At 43.0% G+C, this 18,658-nt stretch overlaps 1 protein-coding gene across 1 annotated transcript; it reads right to left on the bottom strand.

The window, feature by feature from the left end:
- Positions 1 to 15,585: 15,585 nt before the first annotated feature.
- Positions 15,586 to 17,961, bottom strand: LOC136494941 (protein TIFY 10a-like). The gene is made up of 5 exons (XM_066491109.1): positions 17,638 to 17,961; positions 17,189 to 17,318; positions 16,345 to 16,580; positions 16,207 to 16,264; positions 15,586 to 16,114 (listed from the first exon to the last, which is right to left on the bottom strand). Exons 1-5 carry the CDS (start codon positions 17,753 to 17,755, stop codon positions 15,970 to 15,972), a joined length of 687 nt encoding a protein of 228 aa, XP_066347206.1. The 5' UTR covers positions 17,756 to 17,961; the 3' UTR covers positions 15,586 to 15,969.
- Positions 17,962 to 18,658: the final 697 nt, after the last annotated feature.

The raw sequence follows: 18,658 nt of genomic DNA, 5'->3' as shown, positions 1-18,658 counted from the left end.
CTCACAACCTCATCTGCATCCCACCTGCTTGGCCTTTCTCCTGCTGGGGGCTGGATCAAGTAGGGCCCCTCAAGAAAGCAAAAGGCGGCTTCGAGTACATCTTCGTAGCAATTGACAAGTTCACCAAGTGGATTGAATTCAAACCACTCGCAAAATATAGCGCAGCCAAAGCAGTCGAGTTCATCCAAGACATTATGCACCGCTTCGGCATGCCCAATCGAATCATCACGAACTTGGGTTCTCCCTTCACAGCCATAGAATTCCAAAGTTGGGCACAAGACTACGGCTTTAGAATAGATTACACATCAGTCGTACATCTAGAGGCCAACGGACAGGTCAAAAGGGCAAATAGACTCATACTAGCTGGATTAAAACCAAGATTGTATGAAGAACTAATAGACTATGGATCAAAATGGATTGAAGAATTACCCAAGGTTGTATGGGGGCTATGGACTCAAATAAGCAGAGCCACCAGATACTCACCTTTCTTCCTAGTGTACGGATCAGAAGCAGTACTACCCGCAGACTTGATCTAGACGTCACCAAGCATAGAACAATACGATGAAGGAGAAGCAGAACACACCCGAAGATTAGAACTCGACAGTACAGAAGAAGTCAGAGTAAACGCTACCCTTCAATCAGCAAGATACCTCTAAGGACTAAGACGCCACTACAACAAGAATACCCACTCTCGATCATTACAAGTCGGAGACCTAGTACTAAGAAGAATACAAAAAACCGACGGACGCCATAAACTACTCAGTCCATGGGAAGGTCCTTTTATCGTCACAAAAGTCACTGGACCAGGCACATACAAGCTGATAACTGAAGACGGAAAAGAAGTCAACAATATATGGCACATCAGTCAGCTACAAAGATTCTACACATGAAAACAACTCAAGGGAAAATATATATACAAGACACAAGAGATCAATGTTCATGATCAAAAAAGATAGCGCTCATCAACAACATATGTACTATTGTGAACTATCAATATTCATGATCAATAAAGATGGTTCTTTCTCGACAAACATATGTCTCATTATGGCCTTCCTCGAGTTGTTTCCAATGAAAACAAAAAAAAGCAAAATGGCTGAAAAGACGCCTGAGCATACCGGCCGAGAGCAAAAGAGCTGAAAACATGCTTGAGCCCACCGATGAGGGTAGCTAATAAGCTAACACCTGAACAAAAAGAAAAATGGCTGAAAAGATGCCTGAGCATACCGGCCGAGAGAAAAATAGCTAAAAACATGCTTGAGCCCACCGATGAGGGTAGCTAATAAGCTAACACCCGAACAAAAAGCAAAATGGCTGAAAAGACGCCTGAGCATATCGGCCGGGAGCAAAATAGCTAAAAACATGCTTGAGCCCGCCGATGAGGGTAGCTAATAAGCTAACACCCGAACAAAAAACAAAATGGCTGAAAAGACGCCTGAGCATACCGACCGAGAGCAAAATAGCTGAAAACATGCTTGAGCCTGCCGATGAGGGTAGCTAATAAGCTAACACCCAAACAAAAAGCAAAATGGCTGAAAAGACGCCTGAGCATACCGGCCAAGAGCAAAATAGCTGAAAACATGCTTGAGCCCGCCGATGAGGGTAGCTAATAAGCTAACACCCGAACAAAAAGCAAAATGGCTGAAAAGACACCTGAGCATACCGGCCGAGAGCAAAATAGCTGAAAACATGCTTGAGCCCGCCAATGAGGGTAGCTAATAAGCTAACACCCGAACAAAAAAGCAAAATGGCTAAAAAGACGCCTGAGCATACTGGCCGAGAGCAAAATAGCTAAAAACATGCTTGAGCCCGCCGATGAGGGTAGCTAATAAGCTAACACCCGAACCAAAAAGAAAAATGACTGAAAATAAGCCTGAACATAAATCAGAGCAATTTCAAGACAAGACCCTCTAGCTCCTTGTTCTAAATAGCAAGAGGCTCGGAGGCTACACTCAGAAGATCCCAAGAAGCGCTACATGGTTTCGCTCAATGAAAGCACTCGAACAACGCTTGTTCCTGCTCAACAAGACTTGAAGAAAATAAGACAAGGCTTCCAGAGCTCTACCATGAAGCACTCGGGGGCTTGCCAGTCCTAGGATACTTTTGCAACCAGAGATAGGACCAGATGCTGACCACACTACGAGCTAAGCCAAGAAGAAGAAGCTAGAGATATCCTAAGTCTTTTTAGTACTAACAAGAACACAAAGTTTATCGACACAACGAGCTATACCAAGTTGTTTACAAGTCACAGACGAAAGCCAGACAAGCACTCAACAAGTCGAGGAAGTCTGTCAAGACATCAATCTACATACACTGAGTTGTTTCACATGGCACAGACGAAAGCCAGACAAGTACTCGGCAAATCAAGAAAATTTGTCAAATACAACGATCTACATACAGCGAGTGGTTTATACAACGCAGATGAGAATCAGAATAGATAGCTACCCGGAGAAAATTCTGATCAATTGGACAACACATTTAAAGAGTAAGCAAGGATTAGACATCCAGACAAAGAAGACATCAACAAAGATAGAGGATCTTCATTCAAGAAAGAGTATAAGTATTCTGTTACAAAAGCTAGAGTGCAGAGGTCGATTACATTCAAGCATTGTCATCAGGAGTAGAAACATCAATATTGAGATTATCTACAATCTTCCTGGCTAAGTCATCGACCTTGGGCTCTAACCTCTCAACAGCATCGAGGTACTCTTGGCTCTCAGCTTCATCGGCAACCTTGGACAAAGGAAAGTCCGGAGAAAGAACCCAGACCTGGGCAAGGATGTTCCTGGTACACTAATGGGCACACTTCTTCACGAACCCCTGGAAACAAGTTGGCACTTGGGGAATAAATTGAGCCCAAGATTGACCATCATCCGCTGGAGTCCGGAGAAGGTCGGCTGCTGACCGAAAAGACTTCCACAAAGCATTCCAGTTATCAGTAGCCATTGCCAACCTACCAGTCAAGTCTTGAATAGTCTTTTGGGCCTGCATAAGATCCCTGTCAGCTCCACGCCTAATCAACTTAGCAAGCGTGAGTTCTTCTTCACCTCGAGTAATTACCTCCTCAGCTTTGTTGTGGTTAGAGCGGACGAGTGTCTTCATCTCTTCGATACCCTCTGAGAGCTTCTGCTTTTCAACTTAGAGAACTAGGTGAAGCAACAAAAACAAGTCAGCAAAAAAGGAAGTCAGAATACAAAAGGAAACAAGCGGAACCCACGATACCTTTGCACTTGTTCTTCATGGATTCCACCGTAGCATCCTTTTGCTTCTCCACCTCCACCACCTGGGCATAAAGAGCTTTCTCCTCCTTCTAATGCGTCTAACGCTCAGTCTCTAGCTTGGCCCGATAGAGGTCAAGCTCTACCTTCAGGGTACTCACCTCAGAGGACAACTTTTTCTCATTTTTAGACGAGAAAAAGAAGCCGGTATGATTATGAGAAAAAAGACTAAGCCAAAAGAGACAAAGAAAACAAGACATAAGGACAGAAGAAAAATGAACATCCAAAGAAGGAATGGCAGAAAAAACTTACCTAGAGCTTTTCCCCAAAAGAAGTCACAAGGGTCGATAAGCTTCCCCAGGCGCCAGTTAGCTCCGATAGTCGATGAGTGGCATCAAACTGCTGCACCACGTCATCAGCAAAAGGTGGACCACCGAAGGCAAGAGAAGGAGAAGCCAGCCGAGGCGAAGAAGGCACGACCAGAGCAATCTCCTAGGAAGCCAAGGCCAATCCCTCAGATGAGCCCACCGCCATGGCCACGGTCACTTCGGGAGCTGGCAAATCAGCAGCTCTGAACTCTATCCCCCCTCATAGCCACCTCGTTGCCCGTGCATTCCGAGTCCTGAGACTCAGTACGCAAGGGCACACTAGAGGTTTGACAAGAAGTCGACTGGAGGCTCAGGGAAGATGAAGGCCTGAAAGATAACAAGGAAATCCGTCAAAAAAGAATAAGAAGAAAGAAGAACAGAAGTAGAGAAATAAAACCAGAATTCACTCACTCAGCTATCTTCTTCCTCATTAAACCAAAAGAAGACCTCACCGGGGGAACCAAGGCAAAAAAAACGTCCCCACCACTCGGCGGCAGGAGCGGCGTAGTCGGTACCGAAACCTCAGAAGAACTCGGTACCAGAGCTACAGAAGAACCCAGTGCAGGAGCCTCAGAAGAACTGATACCCAATGACCGCTTACTACAAAGAGATCAAGAACAATGTCAAAGCAAAAAGAAGGTTTCAACTACATTAAAATAAGAAAAGAACTCACCGCCGCATGATAAGGGGTGCATCATCATCCTCTTCTTCCTCAGTCTCGACCAAGGCCACCATAGCACCAGCTGAAAAAGGACAAAAGTACTCGGTTAAAGATGAAAACAAGCAACAGAAGGACAGAGCGTATTAATGTGCTCACCTAAGAGCATGCTAGCTATAACTTGAGTACCTAGAGAAGTACTCGACTAGCGAGCTTTCTTAGCAATGGGCACACCAAAAGCAGAACTAGCCACTCACCCCCTCTTGCCGACGCTATGAGCAGCTCGAGGAACTGAACTAGGAACGTACTCTACATATACATCAGGGTTCGCGGAAGAAACACCAGGAAGCATTATGGCAGTTTGCGACTTACTGGTTAAAGAAGCCCCAACAAGACTACCCCCAGCCCCCATAATGGCAGGGAGGTCATGAAGGGGAATCAGGTCAACGAAGTTACGCCCTAATTCCTACGAAAAGAATAAGACAAGGAAGATTATGCAAAAATAGATACAGCAAAAAGAAATACAAAAAGTACCCGCACAAAGAGAAAACAACTTATAGCTAGAGGTGAGTTCTTTGCACAATACTCGGAGACGGTAAGCGGGACAATGCTTGCTCCTTTTAGCATCTTCTGAAGGTGCTCGAGTACCTCCTCGTCGATCAATTCAAGGGCAGGGACCATGCGTGAAGGATCCTCAGCCCCAGAGTACTCGAAGCCAAAGTTCTCTTGCTCCTTCAGAGGCTGAACATGATGGCGAAGAAAACTCAAGATGATTCTGAAACTAGTCAAGCCCTGCTGCTTTAGAGTGCTTATTCGCTCAAGGAATGGCTAGATCGCCTAGAGCTCGTCCGACGTCAGGGAGTTCTTTTCCCACCGATCAATAACTGAGGGACCAGATCTAGAATGAACGGCGAGAGAAGGAATCAAATTGGCAGCATAGAACTAGGCAGCACGCCAATCCCTCATAGAATCAACCAGGTCATAGTCAAAGAACTTGCTTTTAAGTCCCTGGGGAAACTAAATCCTGCAGCCGCCAAGAACATTGGTGTCTTCATGGCGGGGTTGAGGCTTCAGACAAAAGAAGTGACGGAAGAGAGAAAGAGAAGGAGGAATTCTAAGGAAAGCTTCACAGAGATGTACAAAAACAAAAAGATGGAGGACGGCATTGGGAATAAGATGATTCAAGCTAACCCCAAAATAATTGAAAAATCGATGAAGGAAGGCAGAAGCAGGAAGGCAAAGTCCAGCACAGATAAAGGAGATGAAAAGAATGATCTCACCAGGACCTAGAGCAGGGACCCGATGCTCACCTGGAGCTCTCCATTCAGCAATGTCCTTGCTCTAGATCAAGCCATCGCTGACAAGCTCGCGAAGCTAGTCTTCAGTCGTTGTTGGAGCCGGCCAAAACTTTTGGTCAGCCCTCATGGCCATGAACTCTTGGTTCTCGATCATGGAGAGGGATGACTCCTCATCCATGAAGGTTGCCTGGGACTTGCTCGCAGCTTTCTTCCTACCCATGTACTAACAGAGGCAAAAAGGCACTAGGGAAAGAGAAGGCATGGACGGCGGCGCTCAGATGGTGGCGGCAATGGCGACGGCGGAGTTGCGAAGGCTAGGGTTTTTTAAGGCGAAGGCAGAGTACCAAAGAAAAGGAGAACAATAGCCTTTAAATAGATTTTACACCGATAAAAATGCGACCCACCAGGCCCATTAAAACACGGTGTGAGAACGCAATGGTCCATTTACTGACACAGCTAAAATGACGGAAGGCACAAATCCACACAATGATATAGTTCAACGGGCAGATTTTAGACTTATCCATCCAGCAAAACAATAGAGTTACCATATGGCTGCAAAAAGAACTCATCAGCCATGAAGCAATGGAAGGTTACCTCACAAGGATCATAACAACCCGATTCTAACATAAAGAACTCGGGAATCTCATAAACAACCAGGACATCAGCAGAATAAAGAATGACAACTCAGAAGATAAGTTTATCTCTATTACAAATGACTTCAAAAGATACAAGATTACACATCTTACAAGATCCAACAAACTCGGAAGTACGATAGACAAGTAGCAAAAAGGAACCTAGAAACAACTAGGCTCTGGAATGATTATGTGTTCCAAATCGCTACTCGGTAGAACAAACCGCACTCGGCTACACTGTTTTCTTCAAAGGACGGAAGCAGTGCACCCAAGGCGGAAATCAGCAGAACGATAGGACAACATGGAGCAGAGAAGGCCGGCAGGCATCTATCTACCTAAGTCTGATGTGATGTTGGATATGGTGTTGATCTGCACCGGACAGTCTCAAGACAAGCGGCGAGGATCAACCCAGAACTGCCAGATGAAGGAACGAAGCCCACATCACAAGACTTCCTCCAACTACTGCCACGTACTTCCTGGTACATTGCTGCTGTGGGATTAGTCTACCTCTAATCCCTATCACAAGACTTCCTCCAGCTACGACAAGATATACGAGAACTACAAAATGCGCCCGGAGGATGCTCTACTTCGCAAACTACAATATTCATGACTATAGAGACTTCAGAACAAGCAACATAATGGTCAATGAATCAAAACAACACTCTAGGGGACTATTTATAGAACAAAGGAGTGGTGCACATGGACCAAGAGCACCAACGGAACAAGCCTAACAAAGGACACAGTGAAAAGACAGAACTCAATAATGAAAGGGAACTCAGACGTAAAGGAACAGTACTCAACAAAAAGCATATTCAGGAGAATATACCAACACAGTACAACCCATGAACAAAAGGCATTTACACTCAACCACCACCATACAACTACACCTAACAACAATAGACTCTACATCTGACAACAGCAGACTACCAGAGAATATGCCAAGATTCTATATCCGAGCTCTTTTTGAACAATGCTCGGGGGCTGCAATAAGGGAAGTTTTCAATTCGTTGAACAACTCAAATTCAAGACCCTCCAACTTTTTATTCCAAATAGCAAGAGGCTCGGGGGCTACACTCAGAAGACTTCTTCAAGACAGACGACTTCAAGGCCACATGATGAAAAGAACCTAGAAATAGCTATATCCGAGCTCTTCTCGACAAAGAACCCGGATACACGCTCGGGAGCCCTTCGATGAAGAATCAAGGCAATTTCAAGAAAAGACCCTCAAGCTCCTTGTGCCAAACAGCAAGAGGCTCGAGGGCTACATCCAAATGGGAGTACTTTTTTCTTCAAAAGGGTACACACCACGCGAAGATCTCACGAAGCGCTACACGGTTTTGCTCAAGAAAGCACTCGAACGACGCTTGTTCCTGCTCGACAAGACCTGAAGGAACAAGACGAGGCTTCCAGAACTCAACCATGAAGTGCTCAGGGGCTTGTTGGTGCGGGACCCACGGGATACCCCGCATGGAAGGGAGAACTAGTCTAACTAGGATTCTTTCCCTATAATCTTAGTAGTAGTATTACTCTGTAATCCTACTAGGAACTCTCATTGTAAACCGACTAGGACTCTGGCCTCCTGACTATATAAAGGAGGGCAGGGCTCTTTGGATTGGAGGTTCAGAGAACAATTGTACAACACAATACTTTACGATCAATTCAACGCAAAGGCTAACACCGACTGGACGTAGGGCTATTACTCAATCAAAGATCGAGGGTCCGAACTAGGATAAATCGACTGTCTCTTGCGTTAACCATCGAGTTCCGCATACACTAAAGCCTGAACAATACTGCCCCGGGGACCCCCATGGCAGGCTATCGGTGGTCAAACATCGACAGACCGGTGAAATAAAATACCCTAGGTTATATCTTTGCCTTGCGCATTCCATTTTATCTCCTTCAATGTCGATGCAACACATGCACCAACAAGATCAACAATGATATGATTCACTCCATATCATCACGTGACCATATTGGTTTATCAATATTGACTTCACTTGCTCTTCACCGTTGCTTCGGTCCATCGGCGCCAATTCATCACTCAACTTGCCCTTCACACTTGCAACCGGTCTGTCGAGCCAAGTCATGTCTTGATCTTCTCCACCTTGATCACATGACTCAATGTCATGTCTCATGTGCAATGAGCTCCTTCATCACCACATGTGTAAGCTTTGCAACAAATCTAAGCCATTTCATCTCTATGTCATATGTTGCTTACACACATGTACCTATGGACTAATCACCTATGTATCTCACATTAAACACAATTAGTCCACCTATGTTGTCACTCAATTATCAAAACCAAACAAGGACCTTTCAATCTCCCCCTTTTTGGTAATTGATGACAACTTCTACATAGATATGGAAATTAAGCTAAAATAGATTCATGTTGCTTGTTCAAGCAATTTTACCACGTGTAAAGGATTTGGACAAGTTTGATGAACCCAAATTGATAGCATTAGCTCCCCCTACATATGTGCTAAGGGTTTGGATAGAAAGCTTGCACATATGTATGGATAGGAAATGTGGGAGAGTAATTACTATCAAATGATGCTAAGGTATATAAGTTAACCTTTGAAGCGTGATACCAATCGGAGTTGCACCTTTAAGTTCATCCTTAGCACCATGGTTAGCTAGATATCACTTGGAAACAAAAGCACTAGATACCTCATGAGATCAACATTAGAAGCAAGGTACTAGCATTACTTGAAAAGCTACTAAGTGTCTAGCTATCATCCTATGCATGCTAGTTTTTATTTTATCAATCAAATTCTACAACTAGCATACACCACACAAGCATGCATATTGAATTTAAAAGCTTATGCAATGCAAGCAAGCACATGAATATGCACATGTCAAATGCAAACAACCAAAGTTCATGAGCTTGCTCCCCCTACTTGTGTGCTTTTCTTGTCCAAGAATTTTTTATCCTCTCACATTCCTCAATGTTGCTCCCACTTTATACATGTCCATGTCCAAAAATATAACTTCTCATGATATCTTTGTCTCAATCTCTCCCAAAGCTTTCATATCTTTGTACAATCTCTCCCCCTTTGTCATCAATTTCCATAAAATTCTTATTGATGCAAAGGCTTGCATTGGGGTAGATGGTTGACACTTAAATCTTTCATTTTTTATGGACACCACTTGTATAGCTCTTTAGACACCATGTGTAGGATCTTATGACCTTGATACCAATTGGTGGCACACCTCCCCCTATGTCCAAGCATGGGTCATTCACTTGATAATCTTGAGCTCTTGTAGATGAGGAAAACATTCTTCACTTGATGATCACTTAAAGTTGAGGATCACTTGTAGAATCACCATCTTGTATGAATGATACCATGTGTAGAAGTGTGATACCAGGTGTATGAATGATTTGACAATAGAAACCATTTGCTATCATCATGAGTATCACTTGTAGGATATCACTTATAAATTGATCTAGATACTACTTGTGAATTCTTGATGAAATACTTGAGTTTAGATGCCACTTGAAACAACCAAACTAGATATCCATTTGTATTGTTGTCTTGTGCTTGTACTCTTGTTGCTATCATGAGATTCTATTCTTTGACTTAAACTAAATTGACTTGCCTAAGCTTCCAAGTCCGGTTTGAACCAATGACAAGCTTCTTCACACCTCTTGCAAGGGTTATCTTGCCAATATTGTACTTGTCACTTGTTAGCAATCTAAATTAGCTCAAGTACTTGGGTTTACTATCTCATGAACAAACTCATATACTACCACTAGGTTAAACTAATCAAACAAGCAATAGTGATAGCCTATGAAATTTAAAAAATTGCATTTGTTATGCAAGATCCTATAAGCATATACTATATGCACTAACCGCATACTAGTAAGGGATAAAATAATCATGCATATTACAATGATACTTTGCTATCTTGGAGTAGAGGATAGTCACATAGATTCTAATTCATTACTCCAATAGCAATGTGAAGTCTAATTTATAGCTTGGTGAAGACCAATCATCATAGATAGAGTCCATTCTTCACCCATATAAATGTAGAGCCACTAATATGATCAAGTGCACTATCATGATGTGGTTGACTTGCTTCATTCTTTGATCAATGCTTGCATGAGAATACCACTTGAATATTCATGAATTGCTTCTTCTTTTAGGTGTTGCTTGCTCTTCTTGATCAACCATTTTGAATGTTTTAACTAAGCATCTCAAATGTTTCTGAGATCATCACTTCCATATTAGTCTTCCAAGTACCATACTTGGTTTACCTACATATAGATGGCAAGCCCCTACACTAGGGAGAAGTGACCTCTCTCCAAAGGACCATCCTTAATACTTACTTAAAATAATTTGATTGATTGATCCAAGTGATGGACTTAACTTGATGAATAACCTTGAATCCTTCTTTAAGTCTTTTTCTTTCTATTTGTTTAAGTCCTTTTCTTTCTTCCAAATGATCTCCAATAATCACTAGAACTTAAACTTTATCTTCATCTTGGGCTTGGTCTTGATCTTCAATTTGAGTACCAAATGTGTGTCAAGTACACTCCATAATCAAATGGCCTTGTACTCATTGCTTGTCATGCTTCTAGATCATCTCAAAACTAAACTTAGGTACCTCAACCACTTATAAACATATTTTCAACTTGAGGCCCTTTCAATTGAAGTGACTCCAAATCAATCCAATAATTGTCACTTTTCTGGCTGATTCTGTACCCTTCAATGAAAAATGCATATCTCCCAATGTACCAATCCAAATGCCACGAAATTTGGTAGATATGTGGTTCACTAAGTCATCTAGCAGATGTAAAAATTTGGGCTTCATTTGACTTATATATTTCTACCATATTTCAATTCTTCCACCACTGCTACATGCTGAAAACTGCTGCACTATGATGGACAAGATCCACTCCAAAACCGAAGCTTCTCTTATCCAATTCTCATGAAATTTGTACAGCATCTCATACCATAAGTCTAGAGCATGCACACCAAATTTCAAGCGAATCCAAATAGATTTGTCACTCAAACATGGCTAAGATCACAGCTAGCTCAGATTATCAATTATAGGACATATTTCTTCACATGAGCTATACTTCATCAAATGTGAATCAAACTTAAAACTAACTTGTTTGAATACTTTCACAAGACATATATCCATTCAATATACTTACTAAAGGTCATCTTATGAATTTATCCAATACAAATTAATCCAAACTTGATTACTAAGCATTTATCCATTCAAACATCTTATAGCAAGTAATATTGCATATTTATCCTATTCAATCAACTCATATGCACCCAAATAAAATGATCAATAAGAGATATACCTTGGTTAGCTCATGATCATCCAATTAGTAAGCTTCAACTCATATCTTTGCAAGCCATCAAATATATCAATGAATCATCACAACTAGATAAATGACACTTGTATGTTGTAGCACATTTGGACTTCACTCAATTTTCACTTGGCATTGGGTTTGGATGTGCACTAAGCTTCATAACTTGATTCAACACATGATGAACAAAAAGAAACCCATTGAATCAAGCCTCCAATGCTCATGATACCTACAAACAATCATCCACTTTTTGATGGTACCCAAACTAGTTTGGGTCCTCTTAAGTTAGGTGTAACATACTTAGGACTAGCCTTAGTATGAATAGCGGGATATTTTGCAATTACAACCAATGAGGTACCATTACCATCCTTCCTAAGCATAGAATCATCATCAATTGAAATATGCTTAGAAGTGTTACTTAGGGGACATAAATGTGCCATGTGTCCCCTTTTCCGACATGAGTAGCAAACTCTCTTTGATTGAGCATTTTCTTCCTTGCTCATGTGTTGCTTCTTATTGCCTTGCCTCTCACGAGTTGCTTGAACCTTCTTGTCAAGCTTGGTAGGACACTTCGAGACAAAGTGTCCCATATCTTTACACTTGAAGCACTTGATGTGAGACGAATCTCTCTTCTCATCTTCATTCTTGCTCATCATCTTGGCATCTTGAATAAGCATTGGATGCCTTGCTCTTCCACCCCTTCTTGTCTTTTTCTTCATCATCATCAAGTCACTACCATCTTTATGGTTGACCTTGATTTGCTCTTGGGGTGTCTTTTCTTGCTCAACTTGTGGCTTTGGTTGAGGCTTCACTTGTTGCTCTACCATTTGCTTGGTTGGGCACATAGAGGTGAGGTGACCCCATGTGCAACACTTGAAGCACTTGACATGTTTGAGCCTCTCTTCTTTCTTCATCTCCTTGAGCTTCTCTTTGTTTGGGCAAGTATTTGTAAGATGTCCCACTTTATGGCACCGACAGCACATAAAATGAGAAAGCTTCTCTTTCTCTTGCTTCTTCATCTTCTTTTCTCTCTTTCTTTCACCCTTTGTCATCTTTTTCTTGAAGCCAATGCCACACTTATCACCATAGTTTCTTTGAGTCTTCAACATGTGCTCAAAGATGACTTTTGAGTTGTAGCACATCTCTAACTTGTTACTCAAATTCTTTATTTCACTTTGGCTCCTGCTCACCATAGTTTATTAGGCATGACAACATGATTTTTTTAATGAAGCACTTTAGTTGGGATGTCATATCATATTTCAGAGGAAAAATGAGCTTTAGTGTTTGTCGAACAAAAATGCTATACTAAAATTAACGCCATCCTGAGTGCAGAGAAAAATATTGGATAAAACTTTTTTTAAGATGAAAACAGTAACATGCATTGCTTTTGCCACTACCGTTTCAAACATGCAACCATTACTTCATGGTGCCCATCCTATTTTCAGCGGCCAAACCACAGATGCAGCTCAAATTTATTTGCGTGCGTGCTTCCAGACTATCATGCTATATATTGCATAACCTACATATATCTCCTACAACGTTTGCACTTATTTGCAAAACAATAAAACCCGACATCTTGCACATTTTTTATGCCTTGCCCTGAAATACATGATACATGTTTTGTGGCATTCATAATTATTCCATGATTTATAATTGGTGAATTCACATGAACATATCTGTCACATAACATCAACCTAATGAGTTCTTACTGATTTGGTTTATGATGCTACGTCGATGCCTACATATTCATTTGCATCTATGTGCCACTTATGGCTTATGTTGCCTAAAACACATGTGAACCATTCGTAGAACAATAAAACCTGAGATAAAATACATGGCCCTTTTTCCAATGTCATTTATGCTTCCGTCCTCTTTAGTTAGTGGATCCATATGAATATATGTGCCATATGATGGAATTAATCATTTCTTCGTGATGTGGTATATATTACAATCATTTTAATTTATTTAGTACATTGCTCAGCTGTATGGCTAGGATTATATGTGGCATACCATTTTAATCAGAAATATTATTTACCTACTAAAATATTTTCTTTATGTGCCAATCTATAGCACCCGGTTTTAAGAACAAAACCAGATACGCACCATATGTGAGCTCAGGAAGTCAAATATTACATATAGCTACAAATAAGGGTTATATCAAAAGACAATGCTCAATATATAACACACTTAGTATAAAGGATATAACCTTAGACAGCAAACAACGGAAAGACAACTCCGATCTTTGGGTGAAGACTCTAATTCCACAGGGACAACTGACTGGCTGATCACAAGCCTAATTCCTTCAAACTCTAGCGATCTAGTATCAATCCGGGATTTTTATCCAAATAATTGAAAAAAAATAAAGTAAACGTAAGTATATGTTGTACTCAACAAATATAACATGGAGTTCATGAGGCTCAAAAGGCTGACACTGGTTTAACTGCGATTAGCTTTTAATGAGTCATGATTTTAGCAATTGAGTAGCAACAAGTTTATCCATGAGCCCATATAAACACATGATCAGATAAACATGAGTAATGAACAGCATAAACAGTAATCATTAGTGAGCATCTTTATCATCAGTATCATCAGTGTTCATCATCTATTCCGTAAATGTTCCAAGGCCGCTCGTGACCGTGAGCACGGCTGATATACCAGTTTTACACTCTGCAGAGGTTGTTGTCGATACGGGACCCACGGAATACCCCTCAAGGAAGGGAGAAGATCTAGTCTAACTAGGATTCTTTCCATGTAATCTTAGTAGTAGTATTATTCTGTAATCCTACTAGAAACTCTCATTGTAAACCGACTAGGACTCTGGCCTCCTGACTATATAAAGGAGGGCGGAGTTCCTGAAGAAGAGAGCTAGAGACAACACTTTACAATCGATCCAACGCAAATGCTAACGCCGACTGGACGTAGGGTTATTACTCGATCACGGTCGAGGGCCCGAACCAGGATAAATCGACTGTCTCTTGCGTTTACCGTCGAGTTCTGCATACGCTGAAGTCCAAACAAACTGCCCCGGGATTTTCTTCCGCCTGATCAGCACTGCTGCTCGCTGCACGTACTTGTAGTTGTCATGGATAGATCGGCTTCTGATGAAGGCATTTTGGCTCCTGCTCACCATTTCAGCCAGCCGAGGCGCTAGACGAAGTGAGAGCAACTTGGAGATCAGCTTTGCAAAACTGTGAATTATCGTGATCGGCCTGAAGTCTGATGGACAGCTTGCGCCAACCTTCTTTGGGAGCAGCACGATCAGTGCATTGTTTAGGCGCTTCATGTTCCTGGTGTTCCCCAGCTCGAACACGTGCACTGCCTCCATGACTTCATCTTGGATGACCGGCCATGAGGATTTGTAGAAGGCTCTGGTGAAGCCATCCGGTCCCGGGGTCCTATCGCTCGGCAGTGCCTTGATTGCCGCCCAAACTTCTTCAGGGTGGAGCTATGTAAAAGATAGTAGGTGTGGGCACATCTACATCAAAACGAAAAACAGCGATTGTGTAATCAAAATTTCAACATGTATCAACTTGCACGATCAAAATTGCAACTGCACTTCCATCGGATTTGCTATGGCTCCGCCCCTCTTCACCGGATTCCCGAACACTTCGACGAGCTCCACCAGCGTGAGGCCAGGGACGGCCTGGTCCTGGTTCTCGTCGACGGAACGCTTCTGCCGCCTGTGGTTGGAGTTGTTGATGAGCACCATCCCGGCCGAGCGCCGCCGCCGCTCCGAAGGCGTTGTGTACGGTACTCCCATGCTGGCGTCTGATTGGAAGAGTCGAGCCAGCTCCTCCGGCCGGGTCCTGGACGACGTCGTTGATGACTAGACGGAGAGCGACCACGCCATTGCACTGGACAGTGGAGTACCTGAACTTCCGCGCTCAGCTTCGTTTGCCCACGAGCCACACCGCCCCACACGGGCCAGTGAGCCACTACCATATTGTACAGCCAGCCTGCTCTCCTGCGGTCCTGCCTGCACACTCGTGCACCACGGGGGCAGCAACGCATACGAGATCTCAAGCATGTACTATATAATACTAGTAAATTGCAACTTACTATTTCGGGATGTATCTGTGACAACCAGAAGATAATAAAGAGTATTAACATGATAATAAAAACAAAACAATCATACGGGATGTATCTGTGACAATAAATAGCTTTGTGACACACAGCAGTGCCAAAGCCAAACAACACAGAACATCCCAAAATATGAGCTTGTTCTAGCAACTACATTTGGGTCAGGCCACCACAGGCTTGATCAGACAAACCTGCCCCAGCACCGGTAATCCTTACTCAAGTCCATCATTAGCTACGTCCTTCACATTCGTACAACCTATGTATCCACGCGAAACACACACGGAATGATAGGCCCAAAACAGAGCACTTTGGCACATGACCGTTGAGTCTCTCTATGATCCTTTACTCTGGTACAGGAGTATCGCAGTTTTGAAGATGGTGATGCTGGATGTAAATCATTGGCTCCCCTCCTTGCACAAGCTCAGATCAGGATTGGCGATCTGAGGTCCCAGCCCGAGCCATGGCTGACCCTCCGCCATCTCCTTCTTCACAGGTGTAGCATCTGAAGGGGAACCTTGGTATGGTGCTTTCGCAGTAAGGCTGAAATAGGGAATACCACAGATTAGATCCTCCTCAAAGAGTTGTATGATTTGAACAAGAATTGTGTCATCCCAACAGCAAGAGTAACCTACCGATCCTTTCTCTTCTCAAGGAACCGGCGAAGAGATGCCTTGGGAGCCTGGGGTATATCTGCAACACAGTGAGCAAGACAGAAATAAATCATTCAGAGAAACACCGCGCACATATACATGTGTGGACAAGTTAGCAACCTGCCGCACTCTTCTGGGCGTTGACCACGGCAATTGGTGCGGCTGGCACTGCTGCGATCTTGGTGCTGTCAGTAACGGTTGCAACTGTGGGGGATGGCAGCAAGCCAGGGTTCTGAGCTACGGATGAACCCTTGCTGGCCATTTGCATCAGGTCTTTTGCCTTCTCAGCAGGGAAATCATCGAACACAAGGACCTTCCCGCCATAGGAGATAGTCAGCTGGCGCTTCTCTGGCTCCCTGAGAATCAGGATATTTACTGTTGTCAAGTTTGGTAGCCTACTTATAAGCAAGAACAACTTCTATATGAATTAAAATTTTGAGGTTTCAGAACTTGCGTGGCACCAATTTTTCATTGAGTAGTTTTGGAGTGCCAGGTTCTACATATTCATGGATGGATTTTCTACCATTCAACCACTACTTCATAGCAAGAAAGTATTGGCACACATCACAGGAACTGTGCTCTGCCACACTTGACCATAGATTGTTTGGTAAAGTCTGCCTTGTAATCTAAGAAGCCCTATGAAAAATACTCTTAAGATATTCAGTTTCAGATGATAAATTAACTTCTCACTATTTTCTGCAGACAAAGATCTGTGCAGTGTGTGATGATCGAACCATCTGCATACTACAAACTACAAAGGATAAGAGCCATGATCTGAAACACAACTCTTTGGGAAAAAAAAAACCTGGCCACCAAGAGCTGCTTCTCACAGCAGTTAGATTGTTTTTCTACGTTTTCAGTCATCACTGACTACAGCAGTAGTATCATACTAACATGTATATGAACAAGAATGGCTGTGAACCGAAACCGAATGGAATAGAGAGGTATCTGTTTCGTCAAGTACCTCGCATCAAGGGCTTCCTTCATGGCGGCCTCCGAGCCGAACCCAGCGTTCTGGGGGAAGAGATCCATGGTCTCCTTCATCTTCTCCCCCTTTTCCGTGTCTGCCGACGTCCTCTTTGCATCGGCTTCAGCTGAAATCGGAATAGAGCACTCTTCTTCAGCAAAAGCTCAGCACATAATTTTCAGACACGCTGTCCAGAGACGGACAGAAGCCAAAATTCTTGATCAAAAAAAAAAAAAAGTGACATTTTTGCTTCCGGACCAAGACTTTGGGACCAGATCTGACATGAGACGACTACGGGAGCACCTCAAACTAGCAACTTTTAGCACGAATCGCACCCCAATTCACCACTTCTCCCTAACAGACACTGCTAAACTCCCAACAGATAAAGAACACCTACCGAGCTCCTCAAGACCGCAACTTTTCCTCAACAAGAGAAGAGAGTTCACCTCTGATGGCGAGGCCGAGATCGCCGGCGGCGGCGCCGTTCTGCCTGACGTAGCGGCTGAGCAGGCTGCAGGCCATGGCGAAGCTGGTCGCCTTCTCCCCGGATTTCGCAGGTGCCATCGTCGCCGCAGACCTCAAATCTTCACCGGAAACAGAAGCGAAAGCCTCCGAATCAACACGAAACCTGCTTCAATTTGCTCTACTCCCTAGCCTAGAGCTCGAGGTGCTGTTGTTGCTCTCCTTCTCGGCTTCTCTTTCCCCTTCTTTGGTCGTCGTCTGGGCGTGCATAAATGAAGAGGCACTGGGCTTATCTTTCCGGTTCAGCGATTGCGAGTTCTGGATTCTTTCTCCATTTTCCTACTTAGTTTTATGTTTTGAGCACGTTCTTCTCGTGCTGGCTGGGAGAGCTACTGTTGGCTCGGAGACGCCCCAGGTGGCAGAATCCTGGTGGTTTTGGGATGGCTGGTGCTCCCTGTTTGGAGCACTGCGCCTGATCATGGTTGCGATCGGATCGCCGTCGCCATCTCGTCTTTAGCAGCAGAATCCGGATTTCCTGCGGCGGCAGCAGAAGAGCTGTTGGTTTGGTTTAGTTCCCAAAAATTTTCATCTAAAACTATCACATCGAATTTTACGGCATATGCATGATATAGATGAAAAAAATTAATTACACAATTTGGTTGAAAATCACGAGACGAATGTTTTAAGACTAATTAGTCCATGATTAGCCATAAATGCTACAGTACTAACATGCGTTAATGATGGATTAATTAGGTTTAATAAATTTGTCTCGCAGTTTCAAGGCGAGCTATGTAATTAGTTTTTTTATTAGTATTCGAAAACCCCTTCCGATATTCCGAAACATTCGATATGATATTTAAAAATTTTCATTTCGCCAACTAAACACAGCCCTTATTTTTATTGGAACAAAAAATGTGTGAAGACACCACACATGCGCGATAGGTGGACAACAAAATCATCTGAGATCCAATTGGTTTCTAGCCTCTAGTATATTGAACAAAAAAC

The sequence above is a fragment of the Miscanthus floridulus genome, chromosome 1, assembly GCF_019320115.1.
Source record: "Miscanthus floridulus cultivar M001 chromosome 1, ASM1932011v1, whole genome shotgun sequence".
Lineage (NCBI taxonomy): Eukaryota > Viridiplantae > Streptophyta > Magnoliopsida > Poales > Poaceae > Miscanthus > Miscanthus floridulus.
This window is presented reverse-complemented; position numbering and strand designations above follow the sequence as displayed.

What these genes read in the sequence shown, in the direction of transcription:
- LOC136494941 (XM_066491109.1), bottom strand. Translation starts at nt 17,755, where the DNA reads ATGGCACCTGCGAAATCCGGGGAGAAGGCGACCAGCTTCGCCATGGCC. An exon ending in CGCCCAGAAGAGTGCGGCAG is followed by an intron (nt 16,265 to 16,344) that starts GTTGCTAACTTG and finishes ACTGTGTTGCAG; the next exon opens with ATATACCCCAGGCTCCCAAG. An exon ending in CTTGAGAAGAGAAAGGATCG is followed by an intron (nt 16,115 to 16,206) that starts GTAGGTTACTCT and finishes TCCCTATTTCAG; the next exon opens with CCTTACTGCGAAAGCACCAT.